The sequence below is a fragment of the Phodopus roborovskii genome, unplaced genomic scaffold (assembly GCF_943737965.1).
Source record: "Phodopus roborovskii unplaced genomic scaffold, PHOROB, whole genome shotgun sequence".
NCBI lineage: Eukaryota > Metazoa > Chordata > Mammalia > Rodentia > Cricetidae > Phodopus > Phodopus roborovskii.
This window is the reverse complement of record NW_026126433.1, coordinates 45,836,994-45,860,180: the sequence shown is the minus strand read 5'-3', so window position 1 is coordinate 45,860,180 and position 23,187 is coordinate 45,836,994. Positions and strand designations below refer to the sequence as shown.

At 40.3% G+C, this 23,187-nt stretch overlaps 1 protein-coding gene across 4 annotated transcripts in view; it reads left to right on the top strand.

Moving 5' to 3' along the window:
- The window catches only part of Pld5 (phospholipase D family member 5), a 297,142-nt gene that overhangs the window by 172,913 nt on the left and 101,042 nt on the right, over positions 1-23,187 (top strand). For all 4 annotated transcript variants that reach the window (XM_051186375.1, XM_051186376.1, XM_051186374.1 and 1 more), the window contains exon 4: positions 11,102-11,213. In XM_051186375.1, coding sequence (XP_051042332.1) covers positions 11,102-11,213 — 112 coding nt within the window. The remainder of the gene's footprint in view (positions 1-11,101; positions 11,214-23,187) is intronic.

Here is a 23,187-nt window from a genome sequence, read left to right as displayed (position 1 = left end):
CATATAATCTTTCACCATCTGCTCATTAGGCTTTGATTAACTCATTCATTGAAAAACTCATTCCCTATCCCTGGTGTTCAGGAAGTAAGGGTCCACCTCAGCTTTGGTAAAGATCTAAAACATACACCCCAATCAACACTCCCAAAAGCCCTTTCTTAAGAATTCTATAAGCTTATGTTTTACCTTTCTGTTGGTTCATCAGTCATTATCTGGTAAGGATTTTTTTTCTTTTCAGCAATGGAGATGATAAGGTTTATTTCAGTTTATAGGTCCAAATCATAGTTCATTATTGAAGAAAGCCGGGACTGGGAGGCAGGAACTGAAGTAGAGGCCATAGAAGAACGTTGTTCACTGCCTCTATCCCCATGGTTTACACAGCAGGAGTGGTACCTCTTACAGTGAGCTGGATCCTGACACATCAATCAGCAATCAAGAAGAAAAAATGCCCACAAAAGTTTGTCCATGTGCTGATCTGGTGGGAACATTTTCTTGGTTAAGGTTTCCTCAGTTAAGATAGCTTGTGTCAAGTTGATATAAAATTAGCCACCACATAAAGTTTTTGCCTGGTAATATTTTTGATGCATTTGATGTTAGAAAAGTATGATCTTCTTAGAAAATAATCCCTAACCTCAGTCCAAAACAAGCCAGGCTTGGTGGCACATGCCTATAATGAACAGGAGAATGGAGGACTTAAGGCCAACTCATGCTGCATGGCAAAGGATGTACCCTGCCATCCTGACTCATGAGACTATCCCAGTGGTGGACTCCTGTTTCCAGTATCTACCATTTCTTCCTTGTATCAGTAACGTTCCAACTAACTCTCGCTGTGGCTTAGCCAATGGCCAAGGGCCTTTGCTTCCTCTACTTTATAAAGCTTTTCCTTGTTGTGTTTGTTTCACAACCGCCCTATGACGGTTTGTATTGTCAACTTATATGAGATCTTAGACTCCACTAATGAAGGAGACTGTGAGTGTTCTTATTTCTGTGACTGACTTGTCTCACTGAACTCAGTGACCTTTAGGCCTATTTACTTTGTCGTGGTGACAGTCTCAAGCCCTGGGGACCATTATAAAGTAGCAGAACCTTTGAAGCGTGAGGAGCTAATGGGACGTTCTTAGGTCACTGAGGGTGTGACCCTGGCCCTCAAAGAGGTTGTAGGATGCTAATGTTTTCCTCTTCTGACTCATGGCTCATATGGTGAGTGACTTATTCAGACATGTGCTCCCACTTGGAGGTGCTGCCTTACTTGGAAACTAAAGTTAAGAAGCTGTTGTTCGTAGAAGCTCCAAAAGTAAAAGCCACATAAATGAGTAAATCCATGCTTGCTTTTGCATTCTGATATAATATTAAGAAAAATGACTAATAGAACCACAGTCTTTTCACTGTGCCACTTTCACATATGCCCCTGGCTGCAGGGAGCCACGGGGCCTTCAACGTACCATAGTATAGGATTTGGCATGTGATGGATTTGATATACCCAGTAATTTAATAGCTGTGACCACATTGAACAAACATCACAACGCCTTTGATTCTTATTTCCTCATCTATAAAACATATATGATAATGTCTGCCTCCTATTGCTTTGTGGATTTGATTTAATACTTATGAAACAATGAAGCACTATTCCTGCTTTTCACATCTGGGATCTTAAATGTAGTGGACTCTGGATATTTGTAAAACAGCAATAGTATCTGTCTTCCCACAAAGACTGTAGCCTTTGTGAGAAAAGGTCAAGGTCCTACCCAGAATATGCATTTAGGTCATCCTTCAGATGGAGATGAAGAAAGGAGAAGGACAAATGTGCTTTTTCTTCTGTCGATCCCTGTTTCCCACTCCTGATATGGCAGTTCACAACCACAGCTGCCCAGAATGACCTGGGTCCTAGAAAGTAGATGTGTGTTCTCCTCTACCCCCAAAGCACCTTTATGTTATAGCACTTGGAAAGAGGCCAAGCTTAAAAACAACTAGAGGAGTCCACTGGGCAGCCAAGATTGAGAATTGCTGATGGAAAGTGTGCCAGACTAATAAACATGGTTTGATTTTCATGTTTTTGGACAGCCCCAGGTTGGTCCCTCCCCTGCCTGGCTTTTCAGCCTGAGCTTTGCCTATTTCAGTTTAATCTTGTGTGTTACAGTTGTTCTCTCAGTGACTAGATAGCAGCTTACATTTGAGTAACCCATGGATTCCTGGGCTCTGGAGCATGGGTGGTATTTATTCCTGTGTCTTGATTATCTAACATATGTATGGCCAAGATGAGCAGGGAGCTGTGGGTTGATGTCAAAGCATATACGCTTCCTGAGAACTAACTGTCATCGCCAGACCAAACACTATTTCAGTAGAGTCCTTGTTGCAGTGTCAGCAAAATCCAGCATAGCCTAGGGGGAAGAGTGCCTTTTGTTTCAAAAAATAGCATCTACCCCCAACTCCAGACCATCAGTGCTCAGCAAACACTTACTTATGTCAGCAATCTCCCATTTAAAAAAAAAAAATGACAACAAATGGTTTTCAGTGTGCCTTCATTGAGCAGACATTTATAAAGGAATTGGGTGGTTTACTGGAAATACAAAATCAAATACACAGTAGCAAACCTTGAAATGCAACAAGGGGGACCCCCAAACCACCTATGAATACTCGGGATCGGGAGAACAGCCACCCAAGAGGCTGCAAGAGAATGCACCTAGAAAGGCCTGGCTCTTCCTTTTGCTGCCCAGCAGTTCTCTGGCCCCTGTGGATTCTGTCCTCCCTCAACCTATTCTTTCTGGATATCTCCACTCCTCTCTCCCCATCTGTTGACTAATTATGAGTATGTTCTCACTTGTATTCCAGTATATTTCCAAGGGAGACCATTATTCTGATACAAATGCATACATAACATTCTTGACAGGTCTTTAACCTGTGTGATTTCTCCCAAAGCCAGTAATGTAGGAGTCAATAAATCATGGCTCCAAAGACATTCTTCCTGATTCTCTGGATCAAGTGAAAACTTAGCTTGTCTTATGTGAGCCCCAGGACTTTTTGTCTGTTTGCTTGTTTTTTCTTTTCCCCCTCTATGCATTTCCTACCTTACAATAGCTCTCCTTTTAGTTTTTCTTTCCTTCCTCTCTCCTTTTCTTCCTTCCTTCCTTCTTTTCTTCCTTCCTTCCTTCTTTCCTCCATTCCTTCTTTCTGTTGTTTTGTCACTTTTGCCTTGATGTCTTGAGTTGAGACCAGGTCTCACTAGATATCCATAGGTGACCTCGAATTTGCAGCAGCCCCCACCCCGTGCTCCCTGCCTTTACTGAGTGCAAGGATTATGGGTGTGAATTAAATCTGTGGCTTGGTACTTTTTAAAATGGACAATTGGACATTTTCCTCATTATATTGGCAATAGCCTCCTGCTATAAAATACCTGAAAAGCTACAGCAAACTATGATTGATATTTCACACACACATAGACTCATTACACAGGAGACAGCTGCTTCTCTGGTACCAAGATTCAACCTGCAAGGATTCCCTCGAGACATTTGAATTCTTTGTAGTCTATTGTTTCAGGGTCCCTGATGCACCTGCTCCTGTTTTACATAGTGCATCTCTTCTATTAAGAATCTTTATTTAGCAAATGTATTTAATATTAATGCAGAAAATATGATGCCCCACCCATGTTTTTCCCCTCAATCCTCTTTTACAGTGTTCAGAGGCTTTTGTTCTGTTTTGTTTCTATTTAGTTAGTGTCCTTCTTTGAAGCTGTTCCTCATATGGGGTATACAGGCAGGAGGGGTGCCCAATGTGTTGTTTTATCTTTCAACACAGTGGCTGTGCCTTAATCTACTGCTATTTCAGTCAGCAATTGCAACTCTGCAGTTACCAGCCTCATTTTCTGGCTGCTCAGGCCACAGCCTGGTGGGAATTCTGTCCCCACAGACACTGGCTTTGCCACTGCTGCTAAAGATAGCTTTAACTAAATCTCTGTCATTCTATTTATAAATAAAATTCAAGACTCAAAAGCTGGTGTGAAAACCTACTAACTCAGAGTGGTTGAGTAGCACCTAGCCAACCTTCTCTCCTTGATGACATCTCTCAAAGAGTGTGCCCTTCCTCAGTCTCAGGGTTCAGTGTGATTCAACGTCCCCAACACAGGACAGTTGCTAAATCTCTACATATCTGCAAATACTTCTCTCTGTCACCCCCTCGCCATGTAAAGTTCATGTACAGGCACAGGATTCTTGGCTATCATCTGTCTCCTGGATGGAACTCAGTGCTGTGGCTGGTCAGTTCCTTGTCAATCAGATGCTAGTTCCTTACTGAGTCACTTTATTCTTTCCTTTGGCTAGAGGCATGAAAGAATTTCGATCCTTGATGTCCAGCTGTTTTACAGAGAGATCCTTGTATTTTTCTACCATCAAATGTGTTTTCAGCTTTTCTTAGATTTATGTCTTTCCTAAATTGGATAGTTTTCCCCCCTATTCAGACTTAGTTCATCTGCTCCTTATTTCTCCCAATGCATTGATTAGCTAGATATTCCCCTTGCCTACCAGATTATTATCCTTCTGTTTATGTGTATGCATATATGTGTTCCCATATATGAACATAAATGTATTCATGAACATGCGTATATGGACACACATAAATTCTTTGAAATACTTCTAGCACTTTGAAATACTTCAGCTTGAACCTGAATCATGGCTCTAGTGTCCTTTGGTTACTTATCTAAGTTAGTGTTCAAGTCCTAGTTTCCATCCCAACCACATCTCACCAACTTAGAGAACTCACACTGTAGTATGGTCCAGGCTTCTGAATTCTGCGTCATCAGGTGCCCACTATGTTTGTGTCAGCCAAATTTCCATCCCTTGAATACATACCTATGACAATCAATTTATAAAGCCCAAATATTTGACTCACAGTGTCACAAAGTAGAAGCCATAGTCAGTTGGCTCTACTGTTTAGAAGCTTAAGGCAGATCACTACTACTCAGCTATTGGACATATGGCAGAAAGAGAATGGGGAAAGGATATCTCTCACTCCTGTCAAGGAATATCACAAAGATCTGAAAACTCCTCATGTACCTGTCCTCTCCTCCTATAGGAGACCTGGACAGTAACACATGAGACTCTGGAGGACACTCAATGCGCAAGCCAAGGTGATGCTCAAACATCCATGCCTTTTTTGTTGGATTCACTTATCTATTGATGCTTCTCTTTGTCAAAATGTAGGCATCCTTTTGTTCCTTCCATGTGTAAAATGGTAAATTGGAAGGATTTATTAATATTTCCTTGTGATAAGTGAAGAACAGCTTCCCATCAATTCCTTCTTCTCAGCCCTAGACCAAGGGGGGCTGCCTTGGTGACTGCCTTGCCTCTTGGACAACATGCATCTCTGGGTCATTTGAGTGGAGTGAAAACATCCACTAGGTGCCTTTGACCCCCAAACTCTAACTCTAATGCTATGGAAATGGATTTTCTGAGAAACACTGTTTAAAACATCAACTTTTTATCCAACCCATACCAAGTTAATAATACACTTTGAGGTTATTTATAATTATGTACTCACTCTGCTTAATACCTGGTAGGCTACCTGTTCAGAGTTAACTGGCTTCAAGGAAAACATTATAATCAGTCCTACTACACTGTGGACTTCCAGTGTAATTAATTCCTACAAGCTCAGCTGAATGCACCATCTAGGTTGTACCTTGCTGTTTACTTTTCCTTTGTGACCCATTCACGTCCCTGCCTCAGAACAACGTATGGGAGTGAAATGTGGTGAAATGTGGTAACCAAGTCTAAAAGCACTTGCTGGAAGTAATGAGGCATAAAAGGAACACCAGCTCCACACAAAGAATGGTGGAAGTGACATGTGGGTATAGACTGAAAGACCTGAGTGTGGCTTTGTGTGCTGCTCCGAGTCAGAAAGGGAAAATAATGCCGTACCTTATGAGAATCCCACGAAACGATGATTGAGACCAAAGCTCCTTGTTTCTTTTTGCTACCATATTTACTGTGCTGTTTGTTGTATGAAGAGAATGCCTTTTGTTCAGGGTTGCTTTGACTTCAGGTTTTCCTAGTCTGGACTCTCAGATTAAAACAGGACAAAACCCTGCCGAATGAGTCAGGCTCTTCAGCAAACAACACCAAAAGTCTTTCTTCTTTCATGCTGCATCACTGCATGCTAGCCTAGCCCTTGTTTGCCCCACTGGTCTGCACTGCTTGGCTTGGGAGACTCAGATAAATCCTAGCTCAGGAAAATGAGCCAAAGACCTGGAAGTAACCTCTTTCCAAACAGTCTCTGAAGACAGAGCTACCTGAGAACAGCCAGAGCTCCTGGGCCTTGCTTGCCACCAGCAGCCTGAGTATCTGCAGCCTCTCCCTCACACTTTTGTTTTGTTTTGTTGTTCTTCTCCTGTGTCATTATTTACAAAATGATATTGGTGACCTGTAAAGTAGCTTCTATCTACATCATTCTCATCAAATCTCAGAATCTTCGATGATCCTATACCATATGTCTTTATGATGAAGGGGCAAAACTCAGTGGCTTTGTCAAGTATTCTGCTGAGTTCCTGGGTTCTACAGAGGAGAATATGAGAAAATTCAAGGAAACGTTAAGATTTTATTTTAGGGCAGAGAGAGATAGCTCTGTTCGTAAATCACTTTTGTTGGAAGCATGAGGATGTGAATTTGACTCCCAAAATTCACATGCAAAGCTGGACATGGTGGCACATGCTTATTATACCAGCAATGGTATGATGGAGTTACATTATTATCGCCCAGAAGCTTGCGAGTCTTGTATACTCTGGGGAATTCCAGTCCAACGAGAGATCCTTTAAATAAAAGGTAGAAGGCTTCTGAAAAAAACAAAACAAGGTCGTCTTCTGACCTCACACACATGTGCACACACATGCACATGTGCACATATACACGAACATGAATGCACACATGCATTTACACTAATGAAATAAAAATATATTATGTGAACAGGTTTAATAGGCAAGTTTGAGAACTATACCCATGGTCTATGCACTTCCCTAGAGTTCATCATGCCAAATGGCTTCTCTATCATGCTTAATAGCTTTGCTTTTTCCTTTTGTGTTATATTTGGGCATTTCATTCTCTATACCAGTTACTTTGAATGGACAGAAACAGGAATAATTTATAACCCCCACTTATTAGGGACTGATGGGTACCAGAGTCATAATATGTCACCCCAAAATATGCTTCTTAAACATGCAGATTATTTTGCCTCGTGGCAAATGAGAACCAGCATGTATAGGTAAAGCTCCTTACCTCCTCCTAGAATAGAGTGTATTTCCCTTTTTTGTAAAAGACAGTTGCATTCACAAAGGGAAACTCACTTCATAAAGCACTCACTAACTCACTAAGAAGAGAGCTGTCCCTGAAAACAGTCCCTACCATCCAAGAGACTCGTCTCCCGTAGACATAGCAAGATCACCCTACTTGACCGTTTACTTCCTCTGTTCACCTCCCCATAAATGTCTTCCTAGGCCCAGGGTTCCAACCCATTTTTCATTGTCTATGATAAGATGTATAAAGACCTTAATCATCTGGACACTTTACATCTCATTTATTCCTGAAAAATCTGCTGTAGTTACTTTTCTGTTTGCTGTGATAAAATACCTCAACAAAATCAACTTAAGGAAGGGTTGATTTTGGCTCACAGTTCCAGGACATGTTCCATGAGAGCCAGGAAGTCATGGTGAGAGGAGACTGAGGTAACTAGTCACATTGGTTGCATTGACCATCAGGAAGCAGAGGGAGATGAGTGTTAATATTCAGCTTACTTTCTCCTCCTTGTTAGGCCTAGGACCCAAACTCCTGCCATGGTGCCATCCATAGTTAAGGCAGGACTACCCACCTCAATTCACCTAATGTAGGTAATCCCTCATGGGCATGGCCAAAGGTTTGTATCCTGGGTGATTCTAAATACTGTGAGGTTAACATTTACAGGATTCTATACATGTATGTTGATATATGTACATAATTTAAAATCAATCTCACATTCATGTTTGGTTCACCAGTCTAGCTGGAGGCTAATAGTTTTCGGTAGAAAAGATAAGATTTTTAAGTTGTTGATACTTAAAAAAGCAAGAGGCTATTATTATTTCTTTTGCTTTCTTTCTTCTTTAATGAGTGAATTCTACACAGAGAGCGTTGCTGGAGACCTATGTACAGCATATGATGTAGAGCTTTGACAGTGTGGGCTGGAGAGATGCTGCAGTGGTTACGAGCATGTGCTCCTCTTGAAGAGGACTTGAGTTCTCAGCACACAAATCAGGTAGCTCACCACCACCTGGAACTCCAGCTCCAGAGAATCCCACAGCCTTGTCTAGTCTCTTCTGGCACCTTCACTCATGGGCACATGCCCACACACAGACACACATATGTAATTATTTAAATTTAGTTTTAAAAAAAACATACTTTTGAAAGTTAGTACATTCTGAAGTTGGGGAGATGGCTCAGCCCATAAACTGCTTGATGTGCAAACATGACATCTTGAATTTGATCCCCAGAAGCCACTCAATAAATAAATAAATAAATAAATAAATAAATAAATAAACAAACAAATAAGCATGATGACATGTGCTTGAATCCGAAGCACTGGAGAGACAGAAATAGGTGGATTCCCAGGGCTTGCTGGCCATCCTGCTTAGCCCCTGTCTCAAAAACAATTGAAAAAACAAGGCAAATGGTATCTGAAGAATGACATTCCACACTGACCTTGAGTTTCCAATATGCACACAAATAGAGACATGTACCCTATCTCCCCCCCACCATATACACAGAAAGTTGGTACATTCTAAATATAATAGCAAAAATGTTGGGGCAGGAACATAACATGTCAGAAACAGGTGACTTAATAGAAGTTTCACTCAAGCTCATGTGCAGTTCTACAAGCCCAAATTCATCATGGTGTTACAGTTGGACCGATCAGATTTCCTAGCATGACTCATCACCTCTCACTAAAGGAGAAAAGCGCTTCATTTAATGGCAGCCTGCCTGTATCTGTAGGTTCCAGAGTTTCTCTTTTCATTCGTGTGTAAGAGTTCCGGTCTTTGATTTAAATTACACAAAAGAATACAAGGAGAGTAAGCTTAAGATACAGAGTCAAGAATGAAGACAGGTTGGGTGACAACTTTTTTTGTACCAAATATATCTTGTCAACTAACATTTTTTTTTTTTTAAAGAATTGAAAGAAGAAAAAATACTGGTCCACTATCTATAGGATGTTGCCAAGACATGAAGTGGATTTTTGTGTGAAAGGGGAAAATAACAACCAACTTGTGTAAACTATGTTGAGCAGGGTGTGGGATGGGGTAGCAATCTCGACCATGCTTGCTTATGTGGGACAGAAAGAGTCATGAACTCCACAATGTGGATATGCACTCAGATTGTGTATGAAGCCTCTTGTTGCCTATGCCCTCACTTAAAACTCACCCTCCAAGGGGAATGGAGAGGAGGCTCAGTGGTTAAGAGTACTTGCTTCTCTTCCAGAGTCATGTTCAGTGCTCAGCACCCATGTGCAACAGCTCACAACCACCTGAAATTCCAGGTCCAGGACATCTGCTATCTCCGACTGGCTTCCACCAGTGCCCCCCACCCCCCATGTACATGTAGTACAGTGGCTCACACTCACATATACACAAATAAACACAGATGATATATAGTAAGAAAAAGAATAGCCTCACATACCAAGTGCAGCAAATTAGCAGCTGGGGGTCACCCTCTCCCACTTTCTTTTTAGGCCTTGTTAAAAGGCATTTGCATCTGTCAATTATGCATTTCCCCATACTGTCTGTTGGGATGAAGTTTCTCCCAGGCTTTCTGAGAACTTTGAGAGTCTGAGGTGAGCTCCACACGGGGCAACATTAATGTCTACAAACAGGCTGTATGGCAAAGGGTGTCTTTCCAATACCCAGGGAATATGGACTTTGGCTGCTGGCCAGCTGCAGGCTAGAAGTGCCAGACACCCTTTTCTGCTGTCAGCTGTCACACCAGCTCCTTGAAGTGTCAGGCTTTTAATCTTTGATCTTTCTCCTCCATAAGGAGGTTTTTCAGGAATCACTGCTTGGATCCTCATTTGAATCCCCATTTGCATCCTCGTTTGCATGTTCATTTGCATCCTCATTTGCATCCTCATTTGCTTCATCAGCTCCTCCCAATCACCAAATCCTTTATAAATAATCATTACCAACCACAGATTTTTATCAAGATAAGGTAAGCTTAATGGTCTACTTGGGGCCCATTAAGACCTAAGCCTTATTATCTGGCCGGCCCTTATGAAGGTATTTGTGTTTGAGGTCCAAACAAACAAACATGAAAAGTCAATAACAATAGACCAGTTCCTTTTTAAGATAAGTGTTTATCAAACCCCAAGAGGAAAACAAACACCATGATATTGTAGCATCATCCCTGAAGATAAAGTCATGCCTGGACCCATCATCATTTAGTCTACCTAAAATAAATCTTTTAAAGATTTTATGCTTGTGAGACTCTTACCAAGCAAGCCTGGATTTTTACATTTGTTATATAAATGCAAATATTTCAATAATGCAACATATATATTATATGTAAATATATAAAACATTTGTTCTAGTCAGTGAAATAAGTTTTAGATAAGATGAAGTAAACCAGTAACCACAGTAGTTTCAGTGATTCTGCTGACATTATAGAAAACTTTTGAAGTAAGTATAGACTGTATTCACATGAACAGAGCTGGAGATCGGTGAAATTAAAAAGCACTGTTTGTAAATTAGAAAACTAGTTGGTCTTTCTGGGCCAGACTGTGGCTATTGAATATTTTTCACTGCTTTTTTTTATTTTCAGATAGCTACAACTTTAAAAGCAACAGGGAAGGAAATTTGTATCCTGTTATTAAAATTATTATTATAGATTGCTGGATTGCACAGTTCTTGATAAAACAGAATGCCATCTACGTTCCTGTTTCTATTCTAGTCATGAAACTCAGAGTATTTCACACATCTGTGAATATCTGTCATCGAAGCACTTGCCTTTTACAAACTGAATCCCTAAAGTTTAAAAGGTTTATTTATACCAACTCCAAATGGCAAACACTTAGGTTTCTCTCTTCCTTTGTCTCTGAATATTCTTCCCAGGGTCAACGTCTCTTTGAGAAATTGCTCCAACTGACATCGCAAAATATCGAAATCAAGCTGGTGAGCGACGTAACCGCTGATTCAAAGGTATTAGAAGCCTTGAAATTAAAGGGTAAGGCCAAGGTTGATGCTACTTTACTGCAGACATTCTGTGACAATACCTTGAATTTCGCTTGAATATATCATTGCTTTCATATTAGTACATCCCACTTAATATGTTTTTAGTTCTTTGATCAACCTCCGCCCAAAAAAAAAAAAAAAATCCTGATTACAGATTTACGTGAGGGAACTAATTAACTAATGCTACTGGGATCTTGAAAGTGATGTTTTGGATACTGGTTTCTGAGAAATAATCTACTGACCATTAACTGATATTTAGTCAAGAAGAAGAATCAAACTTTACTGCACATGTCAATAATTTGTTCAGAAGAAAAGATCCACTTCAAGGGAATCAAGTACCAGGTTTCCATTTCTCTCTTGCCAATCAGATGGAAATCCTCTTTGAGTTATGTAATCTTCAGTAAGAGGATTGGATCTAGTAACCTTGGCAGCACTATGATCCCTGACTGTAGGATAATTCCACAGAAGCACCACTCACCCATCCACTCTGTGGTGTGCCCTGACCTCAGCCACATGGAACGTCATTCTGCCATAATTTTCTTTACTGCAAGACTCTAAATTCCAAATATATTTTTAAAAATATTTTGTAAAATCATTCTTCTCAGCATTTCCTATGCAAAAGTGCTAGTGTATAGAAAAGATTGACACCTGAAAACCAGAGAAAATGTTTAAGCTGCAGGAAGGGAACAAGTGATGCCCTTGGTGAGTTTCCATGTTTCACCTGGCTGCACTGGGTCTCAGCTGTCTGTGATTTGAACATAACATGCGTACCCATCACTATCATGAAGTCATAATAGTTTCTAAACTAGGACAGAGTGATGCAAGTAAGTGAGCCCAAGTGACATAAAATATATTGAAGCTGGATATGGTGGCATGTGCCTTTAATTCTAGCACTCTGGAGGCAGAGGCAGGCAGATCTCTGTGGATTTGAGGCCACCCTGATCTACAAAGTGAGTTTGAGGCCAGCCAGGACTGTTACATAGAGAAACTCTGTCTCAAAAAAAAAAAATAAAAATTAAAAAAAATAAAATAAATAATTGAAATAGGGAAATAAAAGACCTAAGGTTGGATATACACATCAACACTGTATATATAGTCTGCTTTTCATTGCTATAACAAAATACCTGAGATAACTAATCTAATAAGGGAAACGTTTTACTTGGACAGATCATTTCATAGTTGAGTCCATTGTCATTTGTCCCTATCGCACTGGGCCTTTGGTGAATAGTTAAGAATGGGAGCACATGGCAGAGAAGGTTGTTCAGCTTAAGGCAGGCACAAAGCATATGAGAAAGACAGGGAGGGACCAAGGTGCCAATCTCCTTTCAGGGTCATGATTTCAGTGATGCAGCTCCCTTCCTCTAAACCTTTGGGCCATCTAAAGGCTCCACCACCATTCCATATAACACCACAGGCTGAAGGCCAAGCAGTCCTGACAAAACCTATCACCATTCTACTTTGGCCACTGTTATCATTCTGTTTTGTTTTCTTGTTTTCAGATAGCATCTCACTATACAGCTCTGCCTGTCCTAGGCCTCACTATGTAGACCAGGCTGACATCAAATATGCAGCAACCCTCCTGCTTGTCCCCAGACTGCTGAGGCTCCAGGCATGAGCTACTTTACCTATAGCTGTTTATTTCCTTCCATGTGTAGGAAAATTTAAATATGAATGAGATATTGCTGAAATTTTCTGAATCTGAAATTTTCTGGATCTGAAAATTTTCAATTAGTTTTTTTTTTCAATTAGCATAGTTTTTTAAACTAGACAATGCCCAGTTCAGATACAGTTATGGCTCTGAACTGTTTATTATTACTTTTATCATTTAAAAATAATATCAAATTGAGTCCTTAGCATCAGAGTATTCTCTAACTGACACACAGTCTTTAGGAAGGGATTTGCTTTGGTTAACTGGAGGATAGGGCTGTATTTGCAGTTTTCACGATAATTTTCTCAACAAATCTGCTTGCATGTCCTTTGGTGTATAAATGGAGCAAGAGGAGACCTGAGAGGTACCATGTCTTCCTAGTGATAACCCTTGCAAAGTCTTGTAAAGACAGTCAAAAGTTAAAACATGAAGGCATTGGAGGCAGAGCATATTGAGCTGGACATTGTTGAATGAGAATTAACAAAACTGTTGACAAGGACCTGGTTTCCTTTCTGCTGTGAATTAAGGTCTAAACTCAATGACAGCCATTGTGTCTCATAGAAAAGAAAAGCTGTTGTCTGAATTTTCAAGTCTATGCATGTCTTGTCCATAACAGAAGTTACTATCCTGATAAGAAAATACATGGTTTGCTTTTACCCTGGTGAATCAATAGCATCTATGTGTGTGTCTAGAGTTAGACATAACTAGATTTTAGTAGGTCCTGCACATATATGTAGTCTCAGTACAAAACATATAAATCTTTAAAATCCAAGTACTACTGATCTCTCACTTCTCAGTAGACACACATTAAATAATAGCCTACTATATCTTAAAAATAGATTTTCTGAAGTCATTTAACATTTGATTTTTAGTACCTTGTTTAAGAAAGAGCTTTAAACATTTAAGGAAGAAATTAGCCTTTCGGGAAAGTTTTGTCCAAAAATAGAGGTCCACACACAAAAAGGTATAAAATTGTCCTTGAAGAATTTCACTTGCAGGGAACACAGAAGAGAATCAAATAAACAAGAGGATGAGGCTTGTCAATAAGGGATAAAAAGATTAGATAGATAGATAGATAGATAGATAGATAGATAGATAGATAGATGAATGGATGGATGAGTGGATGGGTAGGTGGGTAGGTGGGTGGATAAATGGATGATGGGTAGGTTGATGGATGGATGAATGAATAGATGATGAGTAGGTGGATGACAGGTGAGTGGATGGGTGGGTGGGTGGGTGGGTGGATGACAGATGATGGATGATGGGTAGGTGGGTAGGTGGATGGATATTACACAAACAAACAGTATCTTAGTCGGTTTGTGATGCTCCAATTAAATGCAAGACTGGGAAATTTATAAAGAAGAGAAATGTATATTCTCACAGTATGGGGTCTGGAATTTCAGTCTCAAGGCACACTCAATGGTGTCTGGCTCTTGCCTCTTCTCTATATCTAATATAGAGTGTAAGGAGTAGGTTTTTTCCTCCTGCAGCTGGTCTTGTCCTGCTGCTGCACCAGCCCCAATTAACACACATCTGTATTGATATAATGCTGTTGGCCAGTACTTGTTTTTTATTGGCTAACTCTGTCTTAAGTATTAACCCATTTCTGTTAATCTAAGTATTTCCACGTGGCCTTACCTTACTGGGGAATGGGGCTGGCATCTGGTCTCCCCAATCTCTCCATCTTGACTTCTCCCTACTCTTCCTGGAATCCTCCTTGTCTCCTAGCCCTGCCTATCTTGCTTTCCTATTGGCCAACAGTGCTTTATTCATTAACCAGTATGAGAAACATATTTACAGAATGACATCTACCATCAATAGAGCTTTTGTGTTAGTCTCTCCCGGCTGTGTCATCATATGAAACAAGATAAAGTGGTAGACATGTTTTTCATAGCAACTTCCCAAAGGCCTCACTTCTTATTATCTTCACAAGAAGATAAATGTCTACATGTGGATTAGGAAGGAATTTTAACATACCCAATAGAAGAAGGAACAGATAGATAGATAGATAGATAGATAGATAGATAGATAGATACATACATACATACATACATACATACATACATATACACATACAAACATACATACATACATACATACATAGATGAGAGATGGGTCTTCAGATCTTGCTATCTGGTTTTAAAATTAATGTTCCAAGCTTTTCTCTTTTCTTTCTTTTTTGTTCATATTGTCGTTTTAAAAAAATAAAATCTAAGGAAGAGGGGTTTCACTATGTTGCCCATGTTGGCCCTGAACTCTTGACCTGGAGCAATCCTCCTGCTCTGGAGTTATAGGGGTGCAGCACTCTATCTTTTTCCATTCTGTTACCCTTTGTTGTGAAGACAGTGCACATGTGCTTGAATAGACTCTCCATCTCCTTGACAGTGCTCAGGCTCCACATCCTCTGAGTCATCATCTGTGCCCTTTGTGACTAAGATCTTGTGAGGTGATTCACACAGATGCAATCTGTGGTTTCAATGGAACTGACATTCAGGACTCCCCTCATTAGCAGGTGCACTCTGTAGACAGCTTTCTCTGTACTGTTAAACATCTGATATTCACAGGGTCACACTGAATGCTGCAGCATCTTCAACAGTGGACATTTTATTGATGTTCACTTGTGGTCATAATTTACTGATGATTTTAGTCAGAATTTTATATCATTTACCTTGTGTTTGTTTTCTGAGACAGAGTCTCAGACTAGTTTAGAACACATTGTGTAGTTCAGGCTTGCTTAGGACTCACAATAATCATCCAACTCCAGCCTCTTAAATACTAGAATTCCAGGCATGAGCTACTGTGCCTGACTTTCCATCAAAACTTTAAATGTGTCTGTGTGGTGGTGGCTCATATGTCATCACGTGGACATGGGAGGCAGGGACAGGTGGATTTCTGTGAGTTCAAGGCCAGACTGGTCTACAAAATACAGAGAGTTGCAGGACAGCCAGGACAGTTACACAGAGAAACCCTGTCTCTCAAAAAGCAAACCATCAAAACAAACAAACAAAAATTAAACGTGAAACAAGACAAAAAGTCCTTTCACCAGTAACACCATGTTTAAAAGTTACTGTATTTGGCTTTCTTTTTGCAATTTATTTAAAAAGAAAAACAGTGAGTTTCAGTGTCTTGTTATCAAATTCCAAAGGCAATCCTCACCTTGGCCTATCTGAGTTCAAGGAACTTGTGCTCATTCATTAATGCTAACTCATTTTCATCTTCGCATCCACTGTGTGGACTTAAGGAAACTTCAAGGGAAAATATTCTATGTCTGAGATTGGAGTCCTTCAAATTTAAAATTAATAAAAATCGCCATGGTTTCCAACTTGAATATTTTACAATGACTTTTGGGCCACTTACTCCAAATGAATAAAGTATAATTTAAGATGCTGTGATGACTAAGATAGTGTGTATGTCTTAGGTCATACTGCTTTCCAGTTATTCCTAAGTCTAACTCTCAGGTAAGCAAGATCATGTGTTAACTTCATATCGGCACTGAGAAGTATATTCTGAAACTTTCCCTTGTGGTCACTCCATGTTATTCCAGCTTCCACCGTCTGGAAGCTTGCCTATGGAAAGGAACTCGAAAGCCCTAGAGTTCTCCTGTCATGGAGAAGCCATATTCTGATGGCCTTCTACACAGTGTGGAATCCTTGAGCTGAACCTCTGCTATCTCTTCCATCTGTCCTGGCAGTGGCCCAAATTAAGGTCAAAATGTCTTACTGCCACCCAGGCATAATTCCCTGCCAGCCTTTGCTCTCATTTCACCCTCTTCAAAGGTGATGTCATTTGGGCACATGCTACAAAACATAAAGGCTGGTACCTGTTTTCTATCTGGCCATTAGCATCCTAAGAATTCTGTCTTCTACTTCCCTTCACGCTACACTGGGCACACTCACACTGAAATGTTTAGTAGAGCAGGCACTGTTCTGCCTGTGTGTATCTGAACACAGTAAACTCATGCCGTCTAGCAGTGACCTTCATAACATTTAGACAAATGTACTTTTGTGTCATATGCATAGATAGTGCTGAAAAGCTGGACCTGTTATTACTGTGGAATACAATCTCAGGTAAATTATTTTTTCTGAGCCTCAGTGTCCTTGTCAATAAACCGATGACCATAGTAACTTCCCTGAAGGATATGGGAACTAGACAAATGACATTTTCTTGGGCTGTTGGTGTAATTTGTGGTGCATTAGTATTTCATGCCTTGGTCTATACTGGCTTCGTTTCAGCCCTTACAACTTACCTCCTTAGCCCTGTGATCTTCTAGTGAAAAGAAAATCCAGTTCTATGTGTTACAGGACATCTTTGAGAAGACCATGCATCCCCTTTCTTTATGTTTGTGCAGTGGTTCTAGGTAAGCAACGACTTGACTTCAAGGTGTTTGATGAGTTCTGTGGATGTTTAACAGCCCAGGCTGTTGCCAAAACAACCCTCCCAAATTTCTATTCCAATGTGGGCTTTTATATCCTGTCTCTGGTACAAGTACTAATGGCATCCTAACCATTCTTCTCCGCTCTACCCTTGCTATGTTCTAGTCTCCTCATAAAAGAATGCTGCTAAAACAGTTAAAATAAAGAAAGCAAATTTCCTCTTTCCTTGATTGTCTGAACATTTTCAGCTGCTTGCTGTCATCATTAGTATTATACCCAATTTCATAAGAGGCATGTGAGTTGATTTTGAAGGTTTCTTTTTCAATTTTTAAAATATTTGAATGTTTTCATTTACTAAATATTTGAATAAAATAACTAATATACCAGATGGGTCATTTTTATAAATATGAGGATTTTAAGGCAGTGCTATGTTACAAAGTGAATCACTTTAAATTTGACTTAAATATAATTAAGTAAATAATGCATAGGTCTGAGATAGGATGGGAAATAAACAACACTGTGTAGCTAGGCACAGTTCATATATAGTTCTAGCTACTTAGGAGACTGAAGCAGGAAGACCATTTAAGCCCCAAGATTTAGACCAGATGGGTAGCAGAATGAAACTCAAATCTCAAATGGTGGATGAAAAGAATCACTCTGGAACCTTCCTTTTTCCTTCCAGCTGAACCCTGGGCTCCTCTGCATTCCTCCAGGCCCCAAGATGTCCTCCCTCTTAGCTGTCCCCACACCACACCAACATTCCTACCTCTAGACTTTAACTTAAATGAGGGCAAGAAGGGTACTTGGTGTTAATCATGCCTAGGCAATGAAGAAATATTTAATGAAATGACTCAAGCCTGTCTATGGAAGGAACCACAGAGCCTTGCAGCTCTTCCATATCTCCCCGGTGTCAATCACACTAAGAATTCTATTTATTCGTAAAAGGAGAATGTGCACTGCATCAAGTTCCCAATTTAAAATCAGAAGATTTGGAAGAGCTGAATGATTTTATCCAATGAAATGAAACTCTGAGGGAGATTCAAAGGGATATTTTTCTCTGAGATAAGAGAAGTCTGCTAAAAAGTGGTGCCCTGTGATTATACCTTAAGCTGGTTACCAGTGGCTGTACTAGTTGCCAGATGGTGGGACAAGCACTGGAATGTGTGAATGCTGTACATCTCTGCAATAATGCTAAAGCTGACTGTCTCCCCTAAGTGCATGTGCTAAGAGGTCGGTCCTCAGAGTGGTACTAATGGAATGGTGATGCAGCCCTCAAGAGGTGGAGCTTTCCGGGAGGTTTTTGGGTGATAGGGGCAAGTGCCTTTAAAAGGGATCTTGGGACTCTGTTCTCTTCCCTAGTGTGGCTTATTTCCTGGCCAGCTGCTCGCTCACACACACACACACACACACACACACACACACACACACACACACACACACACGGAGTTTTGGTTCTGCCACAGACTTCCACCATGATGTCATGCTTCACCACGGATCCAAAATAGAGGCATGGGCTAGATCATTGGCTAGAAATAACTAGAACTGAGCAAAATAACACTTTTCTTTTTACAAGTTCTTTGTCTTAGTTGCCTGTGATAGTAACAGAAAGCTGACACGGGTGGTGCTGATTCAGCAGAAATACACATGGGACCTTCCAAAGGGCATCGGAAGGGTTGCTGGAATTCAGAGTACTGTGGAGATCAGAGCTGAGTGCCTCACTTTGGATATGCCTTTCCACGTGGTCACCTATCCAGGTGGATTGGCAGGGAGCCTTGAAATTTGCTGAAGTATCCAACTTCTTCATCCATGTGACTAATTAAGGAGGCAGGCAGAGGCATGAAGTGATTCCTTCCTCACCAGAAGGTTAAGAGCAGGAATGCTTGATTGCCTCTCTTGCAGCTTTTTGCTGACTATCATTTTCCTTTGAAAGAAGATTTGAAACTGCATGATTCTGCCATAGAAGAATACCCGGAGAATAGACAATTGTAAAAGAACAGAAGTTTCTCACAATCTAAGAGGCTGGGAAATCTAAGGTGGAGGTACAGGCAGTTGGTAAAAGCCTTCTTCCTGTGTCATCTCAGGGCAGAAAGCAGGAAGGGCCAGGGATGACCAGCTCTCCATCAAGCCCATAAGGGCCTGAGTTCCATTCACAAATGACTCATCATGACCTAATCACATTTAGACCCCACCTATGTATACTGTCACACTGGCCAATAAGCTCTAAGCATTTTGAAGGGACCACAGTTAAACCACACAGGAAGGGAAATTGAGATGCCTAATTTTGTAGAATGATTTATGAAAAGTTAAACTTTGGTTCATCTTGAGCAAATGTCACATGCAAACTTCATGGCAAAGTGTTAAATAACTAAGAAATCACTGCACTGTAGCATTACCAGACAGAATACAAACGATTGTTAAACATGTGCTTACATCAGAGTTATGACAACTTGACAGAAAGTATCGAGGCCAGAGGTGCCTGAGTTGTAGTGGTGGCATTTTACTAGTAAGTGGTCATGACCTCAATAGAAACAGACTTAAGATGGGATATGTCTTCAGCCAACCCACCGTTTCCCAGACCTGTTTCCCTCAGGTTGCCATAGTAGCTGCTGTGAGAAAGGTTCACAAGGTAATTATACATGATAGGGAGCCCGTCATCCCATAGAAAATATGCTGAGGAAGAACAGTCAGCGATGCGTGGAAATGCTCAGATGGTGTTGCTAAGTGAAAAGCAGTCATCTGCAAGGTGGAAGCCTCTGTCATTTCATTTTTTCCAGAGTGTCAATATGGGTTACCTATCAGTGATAAGATTACAGCTGTTTTTACTCTTTTGTTCTGGGGTGTGTGTGTGTGTGCTAGTAATGGTGGTGATGAAGGTTATGATGGTGATGGTGGAGATGAATGTTGTGGTAGTATGTCTATAGAAGTATGGGGTATGAGACAAAAAGCTCAGATTCTAGAAGAAAAAAAGACTATGTCCCTTGCTTTGTTCCTGTGGAAGTCTGTGAATTATTTAACCTTTTAGAGCTTGGTCCTAATTTCTACAGTAGGCTAACTGTAGCCCCTGCTGCATAGTGCTATTAATGAGTTAATTCACAAAAAGTATTTAATACAGCGCCTGTTAGGAACTTTAAAACATTCTCAGATTTTATAAAATGAGGATTTTTTAGCCAGGTTTGGTAGTTTATGCCAGCTCTTGGGAGTAGAGGCAGAAGGGTCTCTGAGGATTTGAGGCCAGCCTAGTCTACACAGTGAGTTCCAGCACAGCCAACACTACATAGAGAGAAACTGACTCAAAAACAGTAGTAACAACAATAATAACAACTTAAAAATAATAAAATGAGTATTTTTATAAAGGTAAATTTTCTAGGAAGAGGAAAGGGGAAAGGAGAAGGGACTGTAGGAGAGAATCAAGGGGGAAGTTAGTCCATAAATGATGCCTTGCGGTTTGCAAATGGTCCCATAGTGAGGGCTATAGTGCTGAGCCCTACCGCACCAGAACAGATTGTTGGTCAGCATGTCCTTGGAGCTTGGGGCTTGAAGGGCAACTCTGCATATCCCTTCCCTCATCCCAATTCTCCTGGGAGCTTCCCTCACATATACCCTAAAGGGTTTCTTGGCTAAAATGTCCAACGCATAAATATTGGATAAGAATGACTTAAAACTTCAATGACAACGAAGTCTTTCTTGCTTTGTGGAAGACAGGATCTAACTCATCCCCCCGGCCTTGAGTTAGTGTCTGTACTTCCCCAGGAGGCCAAATTTTCCACAGAAAGCCTGCACCTTGAGGCTGCACACAGTGTGCAGAACAAGAGGCCCCCGATTGGAGGCTGTTGCATTCAGTAAAGAGGCTGATGAACAAATCTATTCCTAAGCAAAGCTGATGAGAAGGCGCATGCAGCCTTGGAAGCTCAGCCTGAGCCACTGTGTCCTCTTGCATGACTTTCCTGTGGCTGCCCAGGTGAGGCTGCTTGGCTTCCCCTGCAGGCTACATCAACATATTACTCTGGAAGTCAGCAGGGTACAGGGGTGAGTGCCTATAATCCCAGCTACTAGACCAAGGCAGGAGGATCTCTTTAGCTCAGGTGTTTGAAGATATCAACATCGTGAGACAAAGGAAAAACAAAACAAAACAAACAAAAACTACACTAAGGGTTGAGATCTAGCTCTAGCTCAATTGTAGAGTGCTTGTCTAGCATGTGCATGGTCATGTGACCTATTTCTAACACCACATAGCATCACTACCAATGGGGGGATGGGGTCAGGCTAATGGAATAAAAACAAAAGACAATTCCTAATTTCTTATGCTGTCTAAAGAATTAAGTCTAAAAAATTAAGGCATTTTCCCTATTCTAAGACACTCCCATTCTAGCACCAACTGACACATCTATCAGGTGAAATACACACACGTCTGTCTGTTAAACAGGAAGCAGATCATTCCAGATTTATTATGAGGCATTTTTTAAGGGGCCTAGAAAACTCTAGGACCATTAGCCAGCTACAATACAAAACAATTTTGGTTTACTAAACTGGTAGAGTGTGGATGAACCCCAGGCAGGAGGCAAAAGTACCCTGGACTAATGAGGTCAGAAGGGAATAAACATGTTCAAAAGCATGTGATGGAAAGTATTTAATATATTGGCTATGAGGATGGAGATGAGGAAATATATCAAGAAAGGCTGTCAGGGCTTTCCTATGGAATGACAGAGTACAAGTCATCAACATCTCCCGATATGGGAAGTTTAATAGGAGAAATAGCTTGCCACTCAGGGCAGACGCAACACACTGACTGATTTAGCAAACTCTGCTTTATGTTTCCTGCATAGCCAAGTAGCAAGTTTGATTTAGGTCTGATTTCAAGTACAAAGAAGAATCAGGATTAGAAGTACAGACTGAGAAGTTACCAGCATCTAGATAGTATTTGTAGCTGTAGAACTGGGTAAGACTCTCACTTCTGGGACTTAAAACATATGGGGAATTAAAATGCAAGACAAAAATAGGGCAGGACAGAAGAGGGAGGCAGTGATGTTGAAGTGCTCATGTTTGTGCCATGCTCATAGTATGTATATATGATGGATGTGTCAAGCCAAGTTCTACTAACTTCATGGTCACTACTGAATGAGTGGGTAGATAATTGAAAAACTAATTGCAAGCTAATACTTTTAATATGTTAGTAATTTACACTAAATAAAAACTGTCTAAATCCTCAAGCTGAGAGATTTTTAAAAAATCAGGCTGGATTAATATATATATATATATATATATATATATATATATATATATATATGTACACACATATGTATACCACATCCCACTTTACATATTTTAGGCCACAAAGAAAGGAATGGAATACGTCTTAACTACAGAAAAGCTGATATACCTACACTAATAGCAAATGGTGCTTTCATTTGTCATTACCAGAGATAAAACCTACCATGATTACCAGAAAGCCCACATAACAGGAAGCTCCAACTATACTGACTTGATTTTTAAAAGCTTTTATTTATTATATATTTATGGATGTTTTGTCTGCACATACATCTACACACCAGAAGAAGTCATCAGATCCCATGGACTACAATTATAGATGGTTGTGAGCTGCCATGTAGGTTCTAGGAATTGAACTCAGGACCTTTAGAAGAGCAGCCAGTGCTTTTAACCACTGAGTCATCTCTCTAGCACCCTATACTAACTTTATATGGAGAGAAAGTTTCAAATAATGAAAAACAAAAGCTAGCAGAATTAAAAGGAGAAATGTTTAGCTAGATATTTGAATACTAATAGAAGCCACAAGAAAAATCAGTACACAGTAAAAGGTTTGAGCAGTGAATAAACATGGTCTATGTAATATATGCAGAACACTTCAACAAGTGCATACTCTTTCCAACTAGAATATCCTAAAAAATAGTCTAAAAATGATGACCTATAAGCAAATTTAGCACATATCA